The sequence below is a fragment of the Cryptomeria japonica genome, chromosome 10 (genome assembly GCF_030272615.1).
Source record: "Cryptomeria japonica chromosome 10, Sugi_1.0, whole genome shotgun sequence".
In the NCBI taxonomy this organism is placed as follows: Eukaryota; Viridiplantae; Streptophyta; class Pinopsida; order Cupressales; family Cupressaceae; genus Cryptomeria; species Cryptomeria japonica.
The window spans coordinates 500712260-500736705 of NC_081414.1; the positions used below are offsets into that span (position 1 = coordinate 500712260).

Genomic DNA, 24446 nt, shown 5'->3' on the forward strand with positions numbered 1-24446 from the left:
CCACTCGACCTGATCTGAGCAATGCAGTGAGTTACATTTCCCGCTTCATGACAACTCCTACATCAAAACATTGGGTTGCAGCGATGCGGATCCTACGCTATGTCAAGGGAACTTCAGACTTTGATATCCTTTATGGATGGACCAAAGATCCCAGACTCATCGGTTTCACAGATTCGGATTGGGCAGGCTCTGTTGATGACAAAAAGTTAACATCCGAGTATGTCTTCAGTATGGGCACCGATGCTATCACTTGGACCAGTAAGAAGCAATAGGTCGTAACTCTTTCCTCCACCAAAGCTGAATATCGAGGAACAGTCAAAGCAACTTGTGAGGCAATTTGGCTTCGAAGGATACTTTCGAACATCCAGTTGTCTCAATCCGATCCTACACCCCTCTTCTGTGACAATCAAGGGGTGTTGAAACTCGCTAAAAATTCAATCTTCCATGAGCAGACCAAGCATGTTGAGCTTCATTGTCACTTCATCCGCAAGCTGGTTGAAGATGGATCCGTGGATTTGCAGTATGCTCCTACTGAGGACCAGACTGCAGATATCCTCACCAAGTCCCTACATCTGGATAAGTTTGTTAGGTTTAGGGGGCAACTTGGTGTCATAGACAGATTGACCATTAAGGGAGGGTATTAGAATAACATCTTTATTCAGTTAATTTAATGGTCAATATTGTAAGATATTGTAAATATTAGGAGTTTCTAATTTAGTGTTTGTTATCAATTGTTTCTTATTAGAAACATTGATCTCTTTGTAATCTATTTAATGATCGTCTGATCATTCATTAATTTAATCAGTTTTTTACCAAATACTCTTGTATTATATACGTATATGTATATAAATGTATATATATGTGTGTGTGTGTGTGTGTGTCTGTGTCCAAACATCAAAATTAACAAACATAAACTGTATCAATGTATAACTATAAAAAGAGTGATACTCATGAACCCATAAATGCCAATAAATATCAAAAAATATAATATATTGATACCTCATTCATAATTTGCAAAAATGAAAATACTTAAGTCTCAAGACGTCATTACACAATGAAAATTATAATTATAATCAATTTTAATATTCATGTTTTTCTTCGTCAGAAGCATCAAGGTCTATATCAACATTTGGTTCAATTTCATTTGAACCACAATCAATTGGATTGCCACTACCACTAGTTGTGTCAAGCGCAGAAGCTGGTTCAATTTCATTTTTCAAACATTTGACAAAATGCCAAATCATTAATAACACAAGGAAAGTGATTTCACAAAACATAAGAAAATAGCTGCTACATATGCATAATGTAAAACAACTAAAATCAATTTCAATAATGCTGATATAAAGTTTACTAACCCCATGTTCATAGGTATAGCTCGCAAATGCAACTGAAATGATATTTAATTGCTTGCTTGCTGCCATATCCTGATAAAAAATGTTGTCACAAAGTTATGAGAATGAAACTGATGCCTAGCTTCTCTGTGGATCCTTCACAGAAGGACCCACAGGGAACCCAAGCACCTAGGAAGAACCCAAAGCATACCCAAGGCCATACCCATACATGTACAAGAACCCGAGCGAAAACGGAAAAACCCGGTAACTTAGCCATATAACAAGTATTGGAGAAGTATCCCTAGGTTCAAGTCTATTTTGTTATAGACTGCGTTTTGTAAGTGTTTCAATAAAATGATGCTTTCTGGGATTCTTTACCCAAAAGGGTTTTCCACGTGTATATCTTGTGTAATGTGTACATTTATGCATGTATGATTCTCATTTCATTTAATTTATATTTTGTTTATAAATTATAATGATAAGTATTCTAAGATCCTGATTTCTGACATGGTATCAGAGCACCTCACCACCATACCACTTTAACTTAAAATCATTTCATTGGTTTTATTAGCTTTGGTGTGTCCTCACACCCTAGATATACATATTTGTATGATGTGATTCATTCATCATTGGTACATCAGTGTGCTATGTGTTCTTTTAAATTTGTTATTAGTCCTTCAAAACTCCTTGATGCATTTTTTTGGCTTGGATGTGAACCTAAACATCTTTTGTTTTTTCTCTTCACTTGCACATGCCTCATATTGGCCATCAATTTAGTCATAGACATATCATTGGTTGTACCTTCTTGCTTTATGGTTTCATATGTTTACATATTTCTTACTTGGGTGAACTTAGAAGCTATTTACCTTGAAAGGATGCAAATATTTAGAATTTAATATTTCCACTATATGGAAAGGGGATTATACTTTAGAGTGAAACCATTTTTATAAAGGGATTTATTTTCATTTGTATGTACTCACATAATAGTGGAGCAACTTCCTTTGTGGAGTACTAAAATATTTTCCATAAATATTATGGGGTGCATCTTCTATCCTATGTCATTAAGCATATGCTAATGTTAATTTTGAGTTAAGATTGGTATCATGATATGATTTAATTATTCCCTCAAATGAAAATTGAATAGGATTAATTATTATTCATTGTTTTAATAATCCTTCTAAGATATTTCAAAAATCATCCTTTCTTGCTCTAACATAAAAGGCAGAGTATCATTAGCCTCTTTAAATTGTGTATAAGGTTCAACATTTGAATCATTTTCTATGAATAAAACTTGCGCTTTCATCATACCAAGACAACTTTTCACCTTTATGATCTTATATATCATAGGAGATATAGCCTAAGAAGAACATGATTTATTTATTTTCTTTATTTCAACTTCACTGGAGCATGGCTTGTTCCTAGTATTATCAACCTTTCATGTCCACTCAATATAGATTAAATCATGGGTTGATTTATTTCTTACATTTTCAAATCTTCATATTTATCGAAGTAAGAATTGTTCCCTTGGAATTATAGGCAATATGAATTGAAAATTGGGGGAATCATTCTAAGTTAATGATAGTTGGTTTAAAAATGCAATGCAGTGTATTATTTTCCTATCATTATCTTACCTCATTAAGATATTATAGGAATCTATTTAAGGAATGCCAAGGTTTGAGGATATTTTTATTGGGAAGTTATCCTAAAGGTAATCTATAAGAGTGATCTCGTTTGACCTCATAACCAGGCATTGACATTTTATAACATGGAACAATTTCAACTGTAATTTACTTTAGGATCTTCATAATCGTTTAAGGAGATCATTATTTCTCTCAAATAATTCTCATTCTTGTTAAAATGTGTTGACGTGTCTGAAATCGCATTGCTGCAAACTCCATACGACCAACGCAGAATAGAATAACGAGTTGAGTATCCTATCTTCTCTTGAGACAAGGAAGTCCCTAATGCTGCTTTTTTATATTGGATCTAAGGGGACGACCTCAAGGTTTCTTTTGTCAGGTCTTGACTGCGGGATCTCTCAGTGGTCTGCTGTGTTTATGCTGGAAACACAAGGGGGACTTACGTTGAATGGGTAATTAATAAATAAATTCCCTGGAACTTTCATAATCTTTCTATCAAATGATTTCGGTTAAGTTGATACTGTTTTAATGGGACTGTAGATTTTTTTGGATTAAAAAAAAGGGGGAAAAGGAGGGAAGGATAGAGAGAGAGAGACATGAAATGCAAATTCTAACTAAAATAGCAAATTCAGTCAAGCAAACAGACACCTCCAAGAAACTAGATTAAACATCACCAGCTACTTAAGCACAATGTTTGCATAAATCCAGTGCAATCTTCAAAGGAGAAACAAGATTTTCATGTTATCAAGTACAGTGTTAGAACTTTTACAATTCATAGTATGTATTTGATAACCAAACTAAGCATGAAAGGTCCAGATTAACCATGCAAAAAGAAAGGCAATCAGCCCTTCCATAATGGTGTGGACTGCGAGGATTCTATCAGATGCTTGCTTGTAAATGCTATGTAAAAGAAATAAACATAACTGAAAGATTTCTAAATTAAGTGAAGAAGGAGACCATGCACTCACAAGGAAACTTGAAAACAGTCTTAATCTTTTGCATTAATTCCTATAAAATTTCGCCAGAGCTTTTGCAACAATCCAAGAACTTCTTACAAAATGAGGGAAAACCAGTCCCTTAAATAGACTTCAAAAAGGATGAATGGCCTAGATTTAATCTAAACAAGTGGCCCAGATTCATCCATAAAGCATAGATGCCCATACCCATAAATGGGAGGCAAATATCAACAACCACCCCAAAATGGGCAATAACTACCCAAAAAGGGATAATTAAATCAATTTGAAATAATCCAAAAAGGTGTATCAAGAAAGTTTTACATTTTGTTGACTAGAAGTCAAATGTCACATTTTGGTGCAAAAGTGCACTTTTAAGATTTAGAGAGAAAAAAGCACTTTTGAGAAATTACTTTCTCTATTTCAATCTCACACTCCTTTTCTAGAAATTACTTTCGCCATGCAAATATTCTCGCCATAAATCACGACCTGCTGCCCGTTCCTCACGAACGTATTCCTGGAACCTGATGCATAACTGGAAGAGCAGACTGAATGTAGGCATGGGAGGATGGCGAATTTTGTATTGCATGCTTTCGAGATACTGGTCCACGTGCTTTAAACCGTCCTTCCAGCTGGAGCGATTACGCTCAAATCATAATATGTCTAAATGGAACTGACCAGCAAAACTCAAGTCCTTAGTGGAATAGGTAATTCTATCCGTTCCCAATATTTCTTCCCAGTCCGGCTGGATTGCATTATCGGACAAGTCGTTTATCCATCCCGAAACCATTGATCAGAGGATGGTCTTACCTAGTTCTTGCATGTTTCCCAGAATCACTTCACATGCGTCACTCTCTTTGTCAATAATTTCTTTGGTGTCGTTCTTCATGGTGATAGTCCAGTACCATTTCTTAAGAACACTGATGCTATGAGGATCTAGAATGGCGGATAATGTAGGAATCTGCGCGTGTGTCCAGAAAAGAGCTCTCATGAGGGGAAGGGTAGTGGCAGCCACTTCGTGCATGTGAAGGGATTCCCTCTTTACCTCTAATAACTTTACTAGAGTGAGCTCTCGATGGAGGGCCATTTCTTTTACTTCCTTAAGGATTCGCTCTCCCCTTTTCTTGATGTCTTGTATCCATTCCCTGATGGCCTTTGCGGTATCCCGTACTCCTTCAAATTCTGTTGTGGTCCTTTGTGCCAATGCCGTCGGGGGAATATGGGATTCGGAGGCATTGCGTAGTGGCCTTAGGAGCTGATCGATGTATCCCTCGGCTTGCTCAGCACGAGCCTGATACATGTCCTTTTCAGCTGTTATCTCTTCGAGCTGCCTGAGTATATTCTGCATTGAATCCTTAAATTCTTCTTTTTCTTGCTCTTTAGTGGCTCGTCTGATGGGGACAGTTGTGATGCTATAATATGCCAGTGTAATCTGATCCGTTGGCTTGTCTACGGGCGGGGTGGCAATGTGGAGAGTGCGGTTCCTTTGCTCGTCTTTGGTCACTCTGGAATATGCCTTGGGCTTTTTCTTCCCCTTAGCTTTTCCTTGGTCCATACGCGAGAAGATATCCTCTAGATCAATAGGTGGTTTGGTGGTGGCCTTACACTAGGCTCTGGCAATCAACCATTCTTGAGGCACTGTCTGGGCTGATAATAAGGTTAAGTCTACATTCTGTTCTCTGACGTTCTCAGCCGACTTACCACAGATTCGTAGCTGCTCTGCTACCGGAGGAGTGAAAGAGGTGTGAAGCTCTTTGCTTGCAGCTGAATTCTCCCCTATTTCGCTGAACAACTGCCTGACATCTTCATGTGATGGTTGTTCTTCAGTTCTTTCGAGCTCATGAGTCTCATCTATCCTTTGCTCTCCTTCGACGGTGGAGTCATCTTTGGCTATATTGTGGAGCAGCAACTCGTGGCAGCTCTGTTGAGTAGGTTCATGCACTTTGACCCCCTGGGTGGATGGAATCTCTCCTTCCTCTATTTGGTTGCCCAGTTCGGTCGATTCGAGGGCTCTTAGTTCAGTTTCTAGCACATCGGGCGCAGGAGGATCATTGGCTTCAAATGCATCGATGTCGCTCTGGGAAGGCGGAGCAGGTATAAAATCCAATTCTACTACATCGTCGGACGAACTGGGGTCCTTTGAAGATGAAGTGACCTCTGGTCTCTTTATAGGAATCTTTTCCCTTATTGTTCTTTTGGACGTCTAAGTCCCTCTGCAAGCCTTAGCCTTCTTTCTTTTCTCTGGTTTCTCAGTTTCTTCCCGGGGTGCACTAGACGTTCCTTCATCTTCTGAAGACTGAGAATCGAGGCTGCCCATTAAGTGGTAAGTGAACTGGACTCCCTCATGGATTAGCCTTTCAATCTGCTAATGTAACCATTGATCTGTGTACCTTGCTGGGGCTGCCATGACTACCTCAAAATCAGTGATTGGGTCCTGGGACCAATTGACACCTGGCAAGAGATGCCTTACTGCTTCAAATTCTCGGACCTAGAGGCAATTCCGTGAATCTGTGAGCTGATCTGGGACCCGACGGTATTCAAAGAGTCGCATTTGCTGCACACTTAGTCTAGAATATTCCCGCCTCCTGACCTCATAGTCATCAAAGCAATTCTTCCAATAGTCTTCAACTGATTCCTTTGCTTTGTACCACCTACCATAGGCTCTCTTCGCCAGATTATCATGATCGAAATATTTTCTTGGAAAATGGTCCTGTAGGCCATAAGAGGCCAGCTCTGCAAGGGATTCCTCTGCTAGGGTAGGGGTCTTCAAGTGGACATCATGGTTGCCTATGATCATGGGGAATGTGAATCCAGCCTGCTTGCTTTCTCGAAGTAAGATGTCGGTCGGGCGTGATCGCCTTGCAACTTCCATAAGAACTACTTTGTCAATTGGGTACCATGGAAGTCGGAAAGGAGCACCATCAAAGCCTGCTATTCGGATATAGGAGAACCTTGGGAACTGAATGAACCAGGCTCCATACCTCTATACTAGAATAGTAGCTTGCTCTGAGAGCCTTATGTGTAATCCTCCCTGCATTAACCTGACCAGGCGCATTGTGAAGGCGTCATTGACGCGCTCATACTGGCCAACTGCATAAGCTGGGCTGCTCTTTTCCCTCTGAGCTATATCTTGGTAGTGCAATTGCGGGTAACAATCATAGACCTTCACCTGATCAGGCCCATTCCCGATTTCACCTTTCATTATCAACCCTGGCAGTGGCTGGTTCTTGGCGAACATATAGACCAAATAAGAGGTCATGGTGAAGTACTTCTTCATTTCAAGCTCAATCAGCTGAGTGTGGATGTTGTCGCTTATGATCTGAGCCCAGTCAAACTTAGACTTCCCAGCAAAGACCTGCTCTGTGAAATAGAACATCCACTCCTCAAAGTAGTTGGATTTAGGGAGTCCCATAACTCGGCTGAGCAATGTGACCAAATCCCCATGTTCATTATGAAAATCACTTATGGGGGTCTTTTTCACAATCTGGCGCTTGGAGGCCTTTTCTCTTTGTACCACTCTTCGTTGATCAGTGCTTTGCATCGGGCCGGATTCATATCATATGCCCCTTGTGCTTCATCCATAGTTGTAGCTATGGGATTGTTTGGAAAGGGGATGTCAAATGCATCGCCAATGGCCTCAGGAGTGAAGTTGGCGATGGTCATGTTCTCAAGGAGCACCAGCCTGGAATTCGGCTGATAATGTCGGGCAACCTCTACCACTAGCTCATAGTTCTGTACTGCTGGAGGAAATCCTGTCGCTTGGGCGATGCCACTTTCCACCATCTGTCTAGGCTTGCCATAGGCGTTAGGTGAGAAGACCCGATTCCTGAAGTCTTGAATGTCAATATGGCCAAGGTCGGTATCACAGACATTGTCCCAGGCACTTTGCACTTTGGACTCCCTCAATCCTCCTCTCTGATATTGATACTTCATCCTTTCAACCTTGCGTGGGATATCTGATTTGGATGCTCGCGATGTCTTGGCTGCAACGGGCGTTTTTGATGATTCTACCGCCGATTCAGGCATTTATCCTGCACAGTCGGACGCAGATTACGAGGCAATACAAAAGAAGTAGGGCGGGTTAGATAGAAAATATTCCAGCATGCCAGGATTAATTCAAAATTCCGATTGGTCATGGAGCGACATTTCTAGCTAAAAGGGCTTGATCAATTTTAAACCAAAGTATTTATGAAGATTTTTGATTGCGAATTTAAACGCTTTCTGGATTTTGGATTAATTTTCAACAGAGACAAAGCTTGAAAAATTCTCCTAAGTTTGAAAATGCAATTTCTGGCTAAACATTAGGAGTGAATTCTAAATTTTGACTGCTTTGAACAGCGTTTTACAAGCGAAAGAGATGCAGATTTCGAAAATTGAAGCATTTTAATCAGATTTCGCACATACGTCTATTTGATTTATAAGTATTTCAGATGATCAAGGAAGACAAAGCGTACTTACCTAACAAAAACGGATGCCAAAGAATTGCCCGGCCTTGCTACGTGAAGGCGAATGGATGTTTCTGCAAAGTTTCGAATTCCAACGGTTATCTCCTTGATTTAAATTTTTCGCGGTTGTTGGATGAAAGAGAATTTATCATTTTAAATGGTTTTTTACCCCGAGTAATCGGCAATCTGAATTTGAATGATTTGGAATAGCTTATGCAGCGTTTTACCTTGAATTACCTTGGATCGTGCAAAATTAGCTTTCTTTCCCTTTCAAAATCGGACGTGATCTCCTTTATATGAAATGCAGCAACGTGGAGGGGGTTTATCAGATTTGAATGGTGTTTATCTTCTTATTTTCGTACCTTGGAGAGTTTTGGAGGCCCTTTGAAATTTAAACTTGGCTTTTATTCAATCCTAAGGGCAAACTTTGGACCCAATAACACCTCTTGCGAGCTATGCATACCTTGGAGCATTCATCGCCTCTTGCGATTTCGCGATTTTAACTTTGGCAAACTTCAAAGCATTTAACATGCTTTGCAACAGGAAACTTCAGACCCTAAGCCCAACTTGCAAGTTGAAGAAACTTCGGAGTATTTAGCATGTTTTGCAAATTTCGCGTCTCTACGTTTTGGCGAACTGGAGGCATCTTCGGACCATGCATCGCCTTTAGCATTTCGCGATTCTCAGGGTTTGGCGAACTTCGGAGCATTTAACATGCTTTGCAACAGGAAACTTCGGACCCTAAGCCCAACTTGCAAGTCGAAGAAACTTCGGAGTATTTATGAAGATTTTTGCAAACTTCGCGTCTCTACGTTTTGGCAAACTGGAGGCATCTTTGGACCATGCATCGCCTTTAGCATTTCGCGATTTTCAGGCTTCTGGTGAATTGAAAGAATTTCGGACTATTTAGATGTTTGCAACTTAAAAACTTCGGACCCTACGCCATTCGTAAAAAACTTCGGACTAAAACGCGCTTTGGCAAATTCGCACCAACTTCGGACCTTAACGCGCTTTTGGCAAATTCGCACCAACTTCGGACCTCAACGCGCTTTTGGCAAATTTGATATGTTTTGAAATTTCGGAGCTAGGGTCCGAATTTAGGGGCCTAAAGCGAATTTCGGACCTGGAGGAGCTTTTCGCAACTTTTAACACTTTTCACATTTTCACCCCAGGGTTCAAAAATGGACGCTTAAGTGTTTTTCGAAGCTTATAACACATTTTGGTAACTTTAAAAGAAACTTCGAACCTAAACGCCACTTTTCCAACTTCGATACATTTTCAATTTACCCCCCAGGGTCCAAAAATGGACGTTTAAGTGTTTTGGGACCTAAAGGGTCTCTTGGCAACTTTTCACGTTTTATCACATTTCGCCCCCAGGGTCCGAAAATGGACATTTAAGGCAGATTTCGGACCTAGACCATCCTTTTTGCAAATTTTAACACTTCATATTTTCTAATTTTCGGAGCTAAGGTCCGAATTTGGGGTTTAAAGTGAATTTCGGACCTAGAGGAGCTTTTTGCAACTTTTTGCGCTATTTCGCATTCTCCAGTTTTCGCCCCAGGGTCCGAATTTGAGCATTTCAAGCGAATTTCGGACCAAATAACATATTTTGAAATTCGAAATTTTCGCCCCAGGGTCCGAAATTCGGCCCCCTGGGCGATTTTAGCAAATTCCCAACCTTGTGAATTTTAATCTTTTGGCCTCTGGGTCCGGAATTCGGCCCAGAAGGCAATTTTGGGAATTTAAGTAAAATTTCGGACTCCAGACCAATTCTCGCCAGATTCTACAAATTTGGATTTCGGAAGCTTCGGAATTCCAAGGCATATGGGCAAGTTTCGCAGCCTCGGCATTTTGGCCAAGAAATTCGTTCCTTCACCAGCAGGCAAAAATCATCTTTTACTCAAATCCCACAATCATCACGGAGACAAACCTTATGCAATCTACTTCATAGCTCTTTGTGCAAAAAAAATGGCGACTTTGGTCCTCGTGCGACCTTTAGACACACTGCTCTTGCTTGGCGGGCTTCACCAATTTCCATCACCTTACGCCTATCCAAGGCGATTTTCAAAATTTCGGACAAGCTCACTGCATTCGCGCTCGAGGGCTAGACTAGCCGGGTGGATTCATCGGCTCTTTTCTTTGACATCATCACTTTACGGACCAGTCGTGGACTCGCTCGAAAGGACGCGAGACACTCTGCGCGAAACTCAACAGGGCGAGGACGAAAGGCTCAAAAACAGGAAGGGGCACCCTGTCGGCGACAGGGAGCATGTGCAACGCACAACAAAATGGAGAAGTTCATTCTCTTTTACTAAAACAACAAAGATTACAGGTGAATAAAAATGGTAAGAAAAAGTTTCATACTCTTACACATCCATACGCAAAGAGGATTTACATGAACTTTTTAAAGCATCTTTTGGCTAATGTATTGTTTTTTTTTCTCTCTTGAGTATTACCTTAACTAACTTTTTTATGAGCTTCAGGTATCCTCTAAATTTATTGAGTGTAAAGTAACTTATTATAATGGGTAACTATCGCCCTAATAAACTATCCGAGGAGCAACTTGGAAATGATAGCTCACTTGTTGCTTAAATTTTTTTTATGGTGCATTACTATTAAGTAGTAACATGTCTACTTTACTTTTGAACAAGACAACTAATTATTCATGCTTATGCTCATGAAAGATAGGTTGATCTCCTTGCTACTTTTATGAGGAATACTATATGATCTTTGGCAAATGACAAATTCATAATATTATGTTTTTTACTTTGCACCAAGAATCAAGTTTCATTGATTACTATGTTATTGACTATGTTGGTGATTCTATTTTAGATTATGCCTTCAAAACATATGGTGCAAGTGGTATTACATGGTTGGTGAAATACTTTATTAAAAAGGCTATCTTCGAAATTTTCTTTGAATCAAAAGGGTGAAATACAAAAGTAGCTCTTGGTGAATCAATATGGCTTTGACGATTTATGGAAGAGTTCCAATTGGATATATGTAAAAGTACCATCTTACTTGAAGTTGTTTTACTCTTTCCAAACAATATCAATTCTAAAGAGAGAAAAGCATGTTGAATATCATGGGTACATGTTATATATGGGAATCTTAGCCATCACTTATTAAAACCTTTGTGCAATGATTGGATTTTAGATGATGCCATTCAAGGGGAGTGTACATGACACCACCTAGTGACTAAAACCTAGATGTAAAACCTAATAGGCATAAGACCTTTAGGCATTAAAAAGCTCCAAATTCAAATCAATGCTTAGCCTTAGGTGATGCCATTGAGGGGGAGTGTGCATGTCAATGACACCACCTAGTGGCTAAATCCTACAAGTAGGCGCAAGTAAGTCTTAATGGGAATAAAATAAGACCTCTATAGGCATTAGTAAGTCCTTAGAGCATGCAAGTAGGCATAAGTAGGTCCTTTGTTTTAAATAGTGGAGGTAGGCATTAGTAAGTCCTACAAGCACATTTGTATTAAGTCCTGTTGTCCTCATTTTTGGATTCTCAAAAATGTGACAACCCCTACAAAATTTTGCCTGAAAAGTGTCATTTTTGTCTCCAAGGCACGTCTTACGAGCTACAAAACTCACATTTGATAGTGTCAAATCATTGGGGGGTGTCTTTGCCATCATTGTCCAAGTTTTGGTGAGTTTTGGTCTTCCTTTTCCTAGCTTTTTGTGCAATTTCGGGTTTCAGAACAATCACTGCAGGTTGAAGATTTTACTCTATGGCACGCTTCCCGAGGCAGAATTTCGACTAATCCTTGGACTGGCTTAATCCTCAATCCATCCTCGAACTACATTTCGAATTTCGTCAAATTCTGGGTTCGTTTGCTATGTCTTTCTTTCAATTTCGGGTTTTAAAATCCTGACTGCAGGTGGAGAATTTTCTTCAAACTGCAAGTTTTAATGATGTCCATTGTTTTGGTCTTTGTAGGGAAATTTTTAGCTTATTACATGTGCATTTTTATTAAAAGATGTACACTTGTAATTTGTTTTAAATTTCTCCTTTATTGTTTTTATTATTTTTATTGTTTTTTGGCTTTTTTAGTTAAAATAGGGATTTTTTGGTTTAGTTACAAGTAAACTTGTAGTTCTCTCCAAAAACCCCTACTTTAATGGTTTTTACATGTAATAGGGATTTTAAACCCCTATTACATGTGTGCAGGTAAGTTATAACTTGTTGTAGGGGTTTTATTTCCCCTTTACAAGTGCATAAAACTTGCATCTCTCTCCAAAAGTCCCGATTTTGCCTTGTAAGTGAAAAAGTGACAATTTAAAACTTGCACTTTGTCTCCAAAAACTCAATTTTGCTCATAAAATGCATTTTTGACATTTTAAACTTGCTATTTGGCCAAAAAATCCCGATTTTGCCCAAGATGTTGAAAAAGTGAAATTTTAAACTTGTTATATCTTCTAAAAAACCCGATTTTCATTGTTTCAATGCATTTCAAACTTGTTATTGTTTCCAAAAAACCCGAATTGCAAGGAAAAACGTTTTTTTGAGGATTTTAAGCAAATTTTTGTGGAGATTTTTTGGGAGATAGAAGGCGTATTGGATTCCTCCCTATTTTTATGCATTTTGAAACTCTTCTCATGCCATTTGGTGGATTTGTTTGCTGGTTTGAAGGCCTTTTAAAGGCAAAAAACGTTTTTGAAAATGCCACGTTTTACTTCTTCAAATGCCACGAATCATACCTCTCCTAAATCGTTTTGGCTTCTTTCATCTAGGCGTGGAGATTGGAGCTTTGTTTGATTCATTTTTCATGCATTTGCTGCCACGTTTTTCAGTTTTGGGCATTTTTTCAAAAACGTGGCTAGGGTTTTGGAATGCGGTTAATTTCTTTTTAAGAGTTCTCCTTCCTTCTTTCAAAGATTGATCATCTTTTTGAAGAGGCATTTTCAGTTTGAAGTAAGGTTTGGTTTCTTTTCTTTCTTTGTTTTCTTGTTTTCTTGTTTTTCCTTTCTAGTTGTAAATTTGTAAATGGTTGGTTCTTCCCCAAAAAAATCGGTTTTGTGAGAGAGATTTTCCCCTTTGTAAAGCAATTTTAGAATTGCATTGTTCTTCCCCATTTTCCCTCTTTACTTGTATTCAAGATTTTAAATCCTGATTACAAGTTGGATGAAAATAATTGTTCTTCCCTTACGGATAAAAGATTTAACCATCTTTTGTTGAAATTCCAAGTTGCAAAGATGAGAAATACCCATCCTTTCAAAATCGGGTTTTTAGAACCGGATTACATGTTGAAAGTTCTTCCCATTTTCTTGAAGATGATCTTCCCAAAATCTTTTCATATTCATTTCCATCATCCATACATACCATTTCATCCACTCATTTCACACCTTCATTCATTTTCCCCATTTAAAGTCTACCTGCGATCAGCCATCCAGAACCCAAAATTGGTGCAAAATGCACTCAAAAAACACTTGAAAATGAGTTCTAAAGGTCCAATTACAAGTGCAAACTTGTGTTTACCCATTACACATATGAAGTTACATGTTTGTTCTCTGCAATTGCAAGTTAATGCTCTTGTTTTCCCCATACATGTAATGCAACTTCCAAAACCCGAAATTCACTTGTGAGCCCATTTTTGCATCAATTTCTCTCTTCCCTTGTCAATCCGATTTGCACACACGATCTACCAAATCAATGGATTAAGGCATGGGCCTTATTTTGCAAGCAAATTTCAAGAATGGAGGACAATACAAAAAAGAGATACAACAACAATTCATGGTTGAGAGCATAGAATGCTTTCAAGACAAAGATGGTCATGACATGAAAAGAGGAAGGCGACCCTTTCCCTCTTGAAAAGCTAGTACTACCCCAAGCAAGAAGATAAGGATGCAAGTTCCCGTTCCGTTTCAAGATGTCTATACCAATCCAGAATACTTCAAGTTCTAGCATCCTGAAGCGACATGAAGATCATCACAAACAAAGGATGATGCAGTTAGAGTCGTGTCTTTAGACACATGGAATAGTTTTAGTTATGCATTTGTAATTTTGTTTTGACAAGTTACATGTAAAAAAATAACTTTGTAATTGCAAGTTAACTCATTACTTGCACTTTTGTAATTACATGTAAGGCAACTACAAGTTGTGTTCAGTTAGGACTGTAGTTGGAATAAGTCTTAGTTAGTTATTAAATAAGTCTTGGTGGTTGAGAGAATCTCTCAAGTTAGTTAGGATCCTCCCACCTTTTTCTCATGACTCCTCTGCTATAAATACTTGAGGGGTCTATTGTAATATTTATCTTTTTGGAAAGCAAGCAAAAACTCTGCCAAATTTACAGCAAGAAGTCTTTGAGCTTATGTATGTGAATTGAAAGTTTTGTGAAGAATAATAAATGAAGATTACTCAAGTTTTGAGTCTTTGAGTTACATGTTTGAGTTTGAATCTTTTTATTTCTTCCATGCAAAGTGTTTCTAAAAGGAGCTTAGCCTAATCTGATTTGAAGTCTTTGAACTGCAAGTAGAGAAGATTAATTAAAATAGGAAAATCTCTAGAAGGAGCAGCAAGCCTTTGAGCTTGCGTCTATTCTTGAGGAAAAATTATTGTTTGATAAGAAATAGCAGCAAGTCTTTGAGCTTGCATTAGTTCTTGTCTTTGTGTTGAAAGAATAGATTATTCCAGTCTTTGAGCTATTGTCTTTTATTCGTTGTAAAATTTAGTATAGCAAAGGATAGATAGGACTTCACATAATCAAGTCTTTGAGCTTGATATTGCTGTCCCGTCCCGAAGGAAGTTACGAAAGTCTTTGCGCTTTCAGGAAACTTCATTTCCTTTCTCTCATTTCACTTGAAAGTGGTTATTGTTGTTCATATTCAATCGCTATCATTTTCTGTGAAGAGAAAAGGAGATTGTCTTTCTTGAAAAAAGAAGAAAGATTGCTGTCCCATCCTATTTTATTTTCAAAGTTGTAGTTAGATAGGGGGAGCCTTCCCTTAATTAGGAGAGTTTTTACTCGTGTGTTGTGGTTGAAACCACAATTTTGTATATTTCTCCAAGTGTACAAAATTTTCAACCAACAAGTCCTACAGGCATATTGTAAATTTTTTGCCTTGTAAATCTTCAACTTGTAAAAGAATTGTATTAAGTCCTACAAGCACTATGTAATGAACCTAGGGAGAGGCTAATTTGAAGAGACTGCGGCTCCAATATAAATTTTTGTAAGACCTCATAGCATCATTTTTAAAACACTGGGATTGTAAATTATGACAAGATCACTTTCATGTAGTCTAGAATGCATCATCTTCATGTTGGCATATATTTGTGTCCTTGTTTATCACTGTCAAAGAAGACCTATGTTATTGGGGTACTTTATTTTTTCTTTTATGTAAATTCGCATGCGATGCCCCCTATTAACATTAAAGGGGAGTGTTAGAACATAATGTTATTAGGTGTCATACCCTTATAACATTTATTTAATGTTCTAATATAAGGTTATTGAAAAGGTGTTACTAGTGAAGCCACCCTTCCTCCTATATTTAAGGAGGTTCTCTCTCATTTGAGGTGAATAAATTTGTAAATTTATAGTGAGTTGTATCACTATGTGTTATCCTCATTTTTAGATTTTCAAAAATGAGAACTCCTACAAATTTTTTCCTAAAATGTGTCGTTTTTGTCTCCAAAGCACATTTTACGAGGTACAAAACTCACATTTGTTAGTGTCAAATCATTGGGGGGTGTCTTTGCCATCATTGTCCAAGTTTTGGTGAGTTTTGGTCTTCCTTTTCCAAGCTTTTTGTGCAATTTCGGGTTTCAAAGCAGTCATTGTAGGTTGAAGATTTTACTCTATGGCACGCTTCCCGAGGTAAAATTTTGCTTCATCCTTGGACTGGCTTAATCCTCAATCTACGTTTCAAATTTCATTGCATTCTAAGTTCATTTGCTATGCATTTCCTTCAATTTCAAGTTTTTTCTTCCTGACTGCAGGTGGGAAATTTTCCTTAAGTCGCATGTTTTATTTTTCCCTTTGTTTTAGTGTTGTAGGGGAATTTTTAGTTAATTACAAGTGCACTTTATGAAAAATAGAACTTGTAACTTACTTTTTATTTCCCCCTTGTTGCTTTTTGGCTTTTCAATCATTGTAGGAACTTTTTGAACATATTACAAGTGAACTTTAAATTATAAAGTTAAAACAAAACTTCTAATTTATTTAAAAAGTTTCACTTAAGTGATTTTAAGTTATGGTAGGGGTTTTTCTCCTTCATTACAAGTTTTATATAGTCACTTCAAGTTGTAATAGGGATTTCATTTCCCTATTACAAGTTTTATTTTTAAGTTATTTTTGTGACTTGTAAAAAGAATTTTATTTTCCCTTTACTAGTCTTTTATTGAGTTGTTTAAAACTTGTAAAGGGAGTTTTATTTCCCTTTTACATGTATTTTAAACTTGTAGTTTTCTCTCACATACCCGATTTTGCCTTAATGCATGAAAAGTGAACATATTAAAACTTGCAAATGGGTTTTAAAAACACGATTTCATGTTCTTTGCAAATTTTAAACTTGTTGCCCTTCCCCAAGAACCCAACCAGCTATAGAAGTTGGATTTGTTGAAAGATTCCAACGATTTTTGTGGAGAAATTCAAGGAGGAAGGCCTTTTGATTCCTACCCTATTCTCATGCATCTTGAAACTCTTTTTGTGCCATTTGGTAATCGTTTTGCTGATTTAAAGGCATTCAAAAACAAACACGTGTTTTTGAAAATGCCACAATTAACCTCATGAAAAGCCACGAATCCTCCTTCTCCTAAGTTGTTTTGGCTTCTCATACCTAGGCGTGGGGCTTGGAAGTTTCATTTGACCGATTCTTCATGCATTTGTTAGGCGTTTTTGCTGCATATGACATTTTTGAAAAACGTGGCTAGGGTTTGAATCTTCTTCTTTTGTCTATTTAAAAGATTCATTCTCTTCTTTCAAGGATTGCTTCTTGTTCTTGGGAGGACATTTTGTTGATCAAGGTATGCTTTCTTCCCTTGTTCTTGTTTTCATTTCTTGTTTTAGTTTGTTTTGGTTTCCTTCATCAAGTTGTATATATGTTAGTTTTGTTTTGCTCTTGCCTAAGACCGGTTTTGTGAGAGATTTTCCCCTTTTGTTCCAAGTTTGCAAAGCAATTTGTAAATTGCATTGCCTTTCCCCATTTTCCCTCTTTGCTTGCATTCGGGATTTAAAAATCCGATTGCAAGTGAGATGAAAATAGTTGATCTACCTCTTTAGTTGAAAAATCTTAACCATCTTTTGTTGAAATTCCAAGTTTCAAAGTTGGAAAAATGTTCATCCTTTCAAAATTGGGTTTTTAAAACTTGATTACAAATTGAAAGTTCTTCCCATGATCTTCCCAAAATCTTCTCATTTTTCACTCACTACTTCATTTTCTTTTTTACAAAAATACTTGCATTCGGGTTTCAAAAGTCCGATTGCACATTTGTTCTTCCCCCACTTGTATACTTGTAAAACGTTCCCCAAGATCTGAAATTGGTCCAAAATGCACTCAAAAAACACTTGAAAATGAGTCTTAAAGGTCCAATTACAAGTGCAAACTTGTGTTTACCCATTACACACATGAAGTTGCATGTTTGTTCTGCACAATTGCAACTTAATGCTCTTGTTTTTCCACACATGTAATGCAGCTTTCAGAACCCGAAATTCACTTGTGAGCCCATTTTTGCATCAGTTTATCCCTTCCCTTGTCAGTTTGGTTTGCACACACAATCTACCAAATCAATGGATTAAGGCATGGGCCTTATTTTTCAAGCAGATTTCAAGATTGGAGGATAATACAAAGAAGAAATACAACAACAATTCATGGTTGACAGCATAGAATGTTTTCAAGACAAAGATGGTCATGACATGAAAAGAGGAAGGCAGCCCTTTCCCTCCTGAAAATCCAGTACTACCCCAAGCAAGAAGATAAGGTTGAAGTTCGTTGGCCAAGGACACAAAGATCATTAAGGATGCAAATTCCCGTTCCGGTTCAAGATGTCTTTACCAATCCAGAATACTTCAAGTTCTAGCATCCTTAAGTAGCATGAAGATCATCATAGACAAAGGATGATGCAGTTGAAGTCATGTCTTTGGACACTTACATTAATTATGCATTTGTAATTTTGTTTTAACAAGTTACATGTAATGTCAAAAATTGTAATTGCAAGTGTCACTTTTACTTGCATTTGTAAAATGTAATTAGATGTAAAGCAACTACAAATTGAGTTCAATAAGGACTGTAGTTGGAATAAGTCATGGTGGTTGAGAGAATTTCTCAAGTTAGTTAGGATCCTCCCACCTTTTTCTCGAGGCTCCTCTCCTATAAATACTTGAGGGGATCTATTGTAATTGATATCTTTTGGCAATGCAACAAAATTATGTCAATTTGTATGTGCACTCTAAGACTTTGAGCTTAGATGTAAATCAAATTGCTTTCAATAAAAGAGGCAAGTTGTGTTGAGACTTTGTGCCAATTCAAGTTGTTATGTGACAACATTTTCTGGAGTTGATTGTGATTTTTGTTCTATTGTTCAAGAGAGATTTAAATTCAATCTTGCAGACTTTGAGCTGCTAATTGTATTTATAGTTATATGTTTGGTTTTCAGATTTGGTCTTGAGACTTTGAGCTGCTTATCATATTTGAAGCTAGTGTGGAAAGCTCAAGAGGGAAGATAGCTTGTAGACTTTGAGTTGCTTCTATTTTTAAGACTTGTGCATATAAGGTGAACTGCATCATGTAGTTAGAATTTGAGATGCTACATATTGTGCTTGGTTAGCACAAAATCATCTAAAAAGGTTGATAGGAGAATAGATAGTTGAAGACTTTGAGCTTTCTTTCTCTTTTCCCGTCACAGGGAAGTGACGGAGGTCTTTAAGCTTTCATGGAAACTTTGCTTCCCTTTATGTTCCAAAAAACATACAAAAAAGTCTCATTTCTATATTTGTTGTTATTCATTTCCAATTGCTATTACTTTTTTGTGAAGAGAAAAAAGTATAGTTTTTCTTGAGAGAAGAAGAAAGACTGTTGTCCCATCCATATTAGATTAGTTTAGTTTGTAGATAGGGGGAGCCTTCCCTAAATTAGGAGAGTATCACACTCACACACTGTGGCTGAAACCACAATTTTGCACATCCCTCAGGTGTACAAAATTTTCAACCAACACTATGCACGAGAGGTATTATTGCCCAAGTGGAAGTATTGGAGAAGTATCCCCAAGTTCACGTCTATTTTGTTATAGACTACATTTTGTAAGTGTTTTAATAAAATGATGCTTCATGGGGTTTTTAACCCGAAAGGGTTTTCCTCGTGTATATCTTTTGTAATGTGTGCATTTATGCATGTATGATTCTCATTTCATTTAATTTATATTTTGTTTATAATGATTAGTATCCTAAAATCCTAATTTCTAACAGTAACATTTAATGCCCTCTTTTTTACAAACCATATTTGGTACTAATCATGGTTAATTGACTAGCTATTGTATAGTATGGAGTTCCCATGGTTCTTAGAATTCTAATTATAGATACTTAAAATGTTATCAGTTTGTCAATCTTGTCTTGGTTTATGGTTCCTATTCATCAAACTGAGAAAGTTGCATAGAGACAACGTGTCATGAGAAAATATATGTAATCTTTGTTTCTTGATTAGCTCTGATTTATTTTATAAATTCATATTTTTCCTTTAGAAAAAAAAGGAACATCACAAGAAAGAAACACCAATATGAGAATATAGCAAATATTGAATCCAAGATGGTTTGGCCTACAAATAAATTAAAGGGATAACAAGTATTACCTTGTCCATATTATGTGGGGGTCCAAGAAGTCTTGCAAAAGTTGTGTGAAAAATAACAGGATTGTACTGTATACATCAAGCGTATTAAAAAAAAAGCAATTAGCGTAGGAATGTTTCTCAAACTAAGTAAACGCAACAAGATGTGAAGACAAATAAGATTCTATATAGCATATGCTTAAAATGAACATATTCCTATATAAAAAGAAAAGAGTAACTGTACTATACATTTTCTAAAAATAGCTATCCAAAGAGATAACGAATAATTACTATATATGCAAAAAGGTCAGAAAAGATAAACATCATCAGGATGAACATAAAGAACAAGGAAAATATTATTTCAAAAGTTGAGGAATAATTACTATACATGCAAACAGATCAGAAAAGATGCAAATGATGCTACGAGTTTTAAAAAATCATTCAAAAGATGACACATATCATGCCCAAATGAAGTTTTGTTCCAGATACTCACAAGTTGTTTTTTTGGTGCATGTGGAAGAGCTTTCCTCAATTCACTACGAATAATTGCTGGATCAGTACCATTTATGACCTATACTCGAGAAAAGAAATTGCCAATTTCAGAGTGTACACAGAAAAAACATGCTCCTCTATCAAGATTTTATAGAGGATCCTAACTGAAAGAAAAGATTTCAAATTCATTTATGCATAATGGCTTTTGTTTTTTTGTTACTGAATAGTGACAAAGACATTAACAATTCATTAAAGATTTCAATTTCAAGATTGCTGAATCAAAACTTTGGAAATAGTATAACGATAAGGCAGTGTGCGTAACTTCAAAAGAAAGCTAGAACGATCACAATTTTTACCAATGTGTTGAGACTCAGAGAGAACTCATCCATATGAGTTTGAGCCAAGCTTGGTGAGTTTGTGACTGTAGCCTTGACTCATAGATTCAACAAAGTCTGACAGCCGAGGCTTGTAAATCTTGGCTATCAAACTCAGCCATCTCTGGAAAGAAAACAAAAAATCAACTTGAAATTTTCAAACAAAAAACAATTACATACATACACACATGTATGTATGAAAGATCCCCAACCCAATTTTAACCAAATCTGGTCCAATCTCTGAGGTTATTTGCTATGGATTGTTTGCTGATCAAGTCTTTGGCCAGCGTATGATGAAAGGGGTTTGACTAGTTTTCTTGGTTTTGTTTGGTTTTTTGAGTGTTTTGAAAGATTCTTGAATGCTAAAAGAAGCTAATAACTGCTGATACAAACTAAAATAATGCATAACACATGAAGAAGATAAATAAGATAACTTTCTTTCACTTAAAACGACTGGTGTACATACCATTAACTGAGCGTATAGATCTGATACAAATTTCCAACAAATGCAATATAAAAATCAGCTCCAATATTAACTACAAACCCCAAATACAACCTAGGGTTTGATGCCCTTCTTTCCAAAATGGAGCAGCTGGCTGAAAATAAGCTAGAAATGAGTGGTATTGACCTCTAGAAGGTCTACCCTGCAATTAATTGAAGAAAATCTGCCCTCAAACTGATAAATCTGCACTCAAAACCCCAACTAAGGCTGCCAACTACACACTGAAGCTGGATACCGATGAAACTTGTCACCAGGAGAGATGGGTTTTCGTCCAAATCTCCAAATTCTCCCAGAAGTTTGCATTCCTGGAAGCTCCAAGCTGCTCAAACCCTCCAGCTGCTTGTTGTTCTAAAAATTGAAGACATAAGATTGAATCCAAAAGAAAGACAAAATGCCTTTTTATCCTCTCCAATAAAGTTTGAACTATTTTGGGGTTACTATTTGGCCTGAAAATTCATAAAATAACATTGAAGGTCTAATTCCTCATTGTGAACTTGCCCCCCTTTTAAAAACAACTTAAGTTACTAGGATGGGGGGAACTTTTCACTATTCCTCTTATGTTTCTCTGTTACTATTCACTTTTTATTATTCCCTTAAGGCCAACTTTAACATTTCAATTTTAATCATGGATTCAACCCTAGAACTCCAATCTGAAAGGCCCGTAAAGCTCCCTGTTGAGCTCCACAACCCCCAGTTGGGTCCCCAAACCACGCTACTGACCTACGAGACCCTAATAGTAGGCCAACCTCCGCTAAAGTCTGAGATGCCTAAGGAAGGGAGATTACAGTCCTCCCTTCTCAGGATTGCTTGCCCCCAAGCAACCGCAAAGCCGGATGCTGAAGTATCCTCTCACCTTCTGTTGTGATGTATTCACACATCGCCCCATTGCAAATGGGGACCCCTACCTTTTGCTCTCTAGGGTTAGTTTTCTTGGTCTTTTAGGGTCTTGTCTATTGACCTTTTGCATTTGAAGGGTTGCCAGGGAGCTCATTAGGATAGCAGGCTCTGCTTGAGTCAGGTGGATCTACTCAAGAGGTCAGGTCAATTGAGTGATTAGGGGTAATTTAGATCATTCCTAGGGTGTTTTTTGTGTACTATATGGTCGCACTTCAAGTTGCTAAATCAAACCTTGGTTGAATGCATAATGTCCTCCTAGGTCCCATCCCTTACATCAAACGTAGAGCGAATTCACCTTGAGAAGCCTGGAATGTAATCCTGATCCTCAAATGTCCTGAAATTTGGCGTTGTCTGGAATGTCATCCTGATCCTGAAATTTGACTAAGTCTGGAAAATTGAAGAATCCTCCAAAAACTAGATTTTGCATTATAACTCCTGGAGGTCCAAAACCACTCTCAAACATCCTGATAATATATATGGAATATAACTTAAAGTATAAAAACTTATACTTAAATGTTATATTCCATATATGAATCCATAGCGAATTTCAATTTCACTCCTGACCCTTCCAAAGGGTCCATAGCGAATTTCAATTTCACTCCTGACCCTTCCAAAGGGTCCAGAGCGAAATTCCCAAAATCACCTGATTTGCTCATGATAGAAACTAAAATATGAATTCCTAGGCCTTGGAAGAGAGAAGACTAGTGCATACTTGCTTCGGGGAGCAATTTGGGGTAAAGAAATGATGCAATTTGGACCTAATCATGAATTTCGCTCCTGACCCTTCCAGAGGGTCCAGAGCGAAATCCTTTGAAACTCCTATTTTTCACCTTGTTTGAGCTAGGCGAAGGACTAATTTTGAGATCATGATGAGAAGAGGTTTGAGGGAAAGGCCTAAGATTGTGAAATGGTGAAATGAGGTCTAAATTGAGCAAAGTAGCAAATTTCGCTCCTGACCCTTCCAAAGGGTCCTGAGCGAATTTTATTATAGGGCCTGTCCCTGGAGAGGATCTTGAGCGAATTTCATTCTAATGCCTTCTTATTGATGATTTAAGGTAAGAAATCTTATGTTAAGATAAATATATCATGTGTACTTCATTATCTTTTGGTTTGTTTTGCAGGTGGAAGAAAATCAGGCCAGCACAATGACGACCTATTCTAAGCCCATCATTATCAAGGACACTTCAAAGGCATCGAGGAGGACTCAAGGTGCTTCTAAAGTGTTGGAAGACTTCAAGTGTTTGAGGAGTTCTAGGCTATCCTCAAAAGACCCACATGATGACAGAGAAGAACGACCCTACCAACACTTCAAGGCAAGGTATGCTACCGGAGAAAGAAAACTTGACAATAAGGAAGCCTCATCAAGCACATAGAAGATCAAGGAGGAACATCATTCTTCGCATCAAGGACAGAGGAGGATCAACCAAGATACAAACGTCAAACAAGGTGGCATCCCAGTCACTTTTCCTCCAGTCAGATTGGTCCACCTCAGCATGTCCAAATTCAATGTACCTAATTTATCGAGGACGGCACAAACTTCGGTGTACCTACCCCTGCTTCCTATTGGTCCTCATTCCTTGAGTGTAATTTTCTCATTGGCTAAGGAAGTTTGTTATAACAAACCCTAATTAGGGTTTCTATCTTGTAATCCTAGCCATTGATTCTAAGTCAATCAAAGCCATCAATTTGTAAAAGGGTTCTCTATATAAATCCCTGGCTCTTCATTTGTAAGGGTTAATAGTTAGAGATTAGTTATGAGTTAGGAGTTGGCAAAAGAGAGATAGTCAATAATTAGTAGCTTAATAGTAGATAGCATTTTGGAGTAGAGTAGAAAGAGAAGGCAAACATTGTTGTCAAGACATTGTTGCAAAAAACATGTAAACTTCATTGAAGGAACGGTGAATTCTATGTGTCGATTCTACAATTTGTATGGTCTCTATACTTCATGGAAGAAATTTGTGTGATCAATAGTGAAATTTGTATATCCATACTACTAGCGGTTTGTTGATTGCAAACTTGGCTCGCGTAGTCAACTGGAATCATTCAACTT

At 37.5% G+C, this 24446-nt stretch overlaps 1 protein-coding gene across 11 annotated transcripts in view; it reads right to left on the reverse strand.

Annotated features, from left to right (window-relative positions):
* The window catches only part of LOC131039400 (uncharacterized), a 154449-nt gene that overhangs the window by 69607 nt on the left and 60396 nt on the right, over positions 1–24446 (reverse strand). For 7 of the 11 annotated variants that reach the window (XR_009104619.2, XR_009104620.2, XM_057972131.2 and 4 more), the window contains exons 7-9: positions 20625–20702; positions 20156–20221; positions 1356–1424 (exon numbers count right to left, since the gene is read on the reverse strand). Coding sequence is in view for 9 of the 11 variants with exons in the window: in XM_057972131.2 (XP_057828114.2) it covers positions 1356–1424; positions 20156–20221; positions 20625–20702 (213 nt within the window). In the remaining 2 variants the exon portion in view is untranslated. The remainder of the gene's footprint in view (positions 1–1355; positions 1425–20155; positions 20222–20624; positions 20703–24446) is intronic. The other 4 variants (XM_057972138.2, XM_057972136.2, XM_057972135.2 and 1 more) reach the window with 1 other exon arrangement.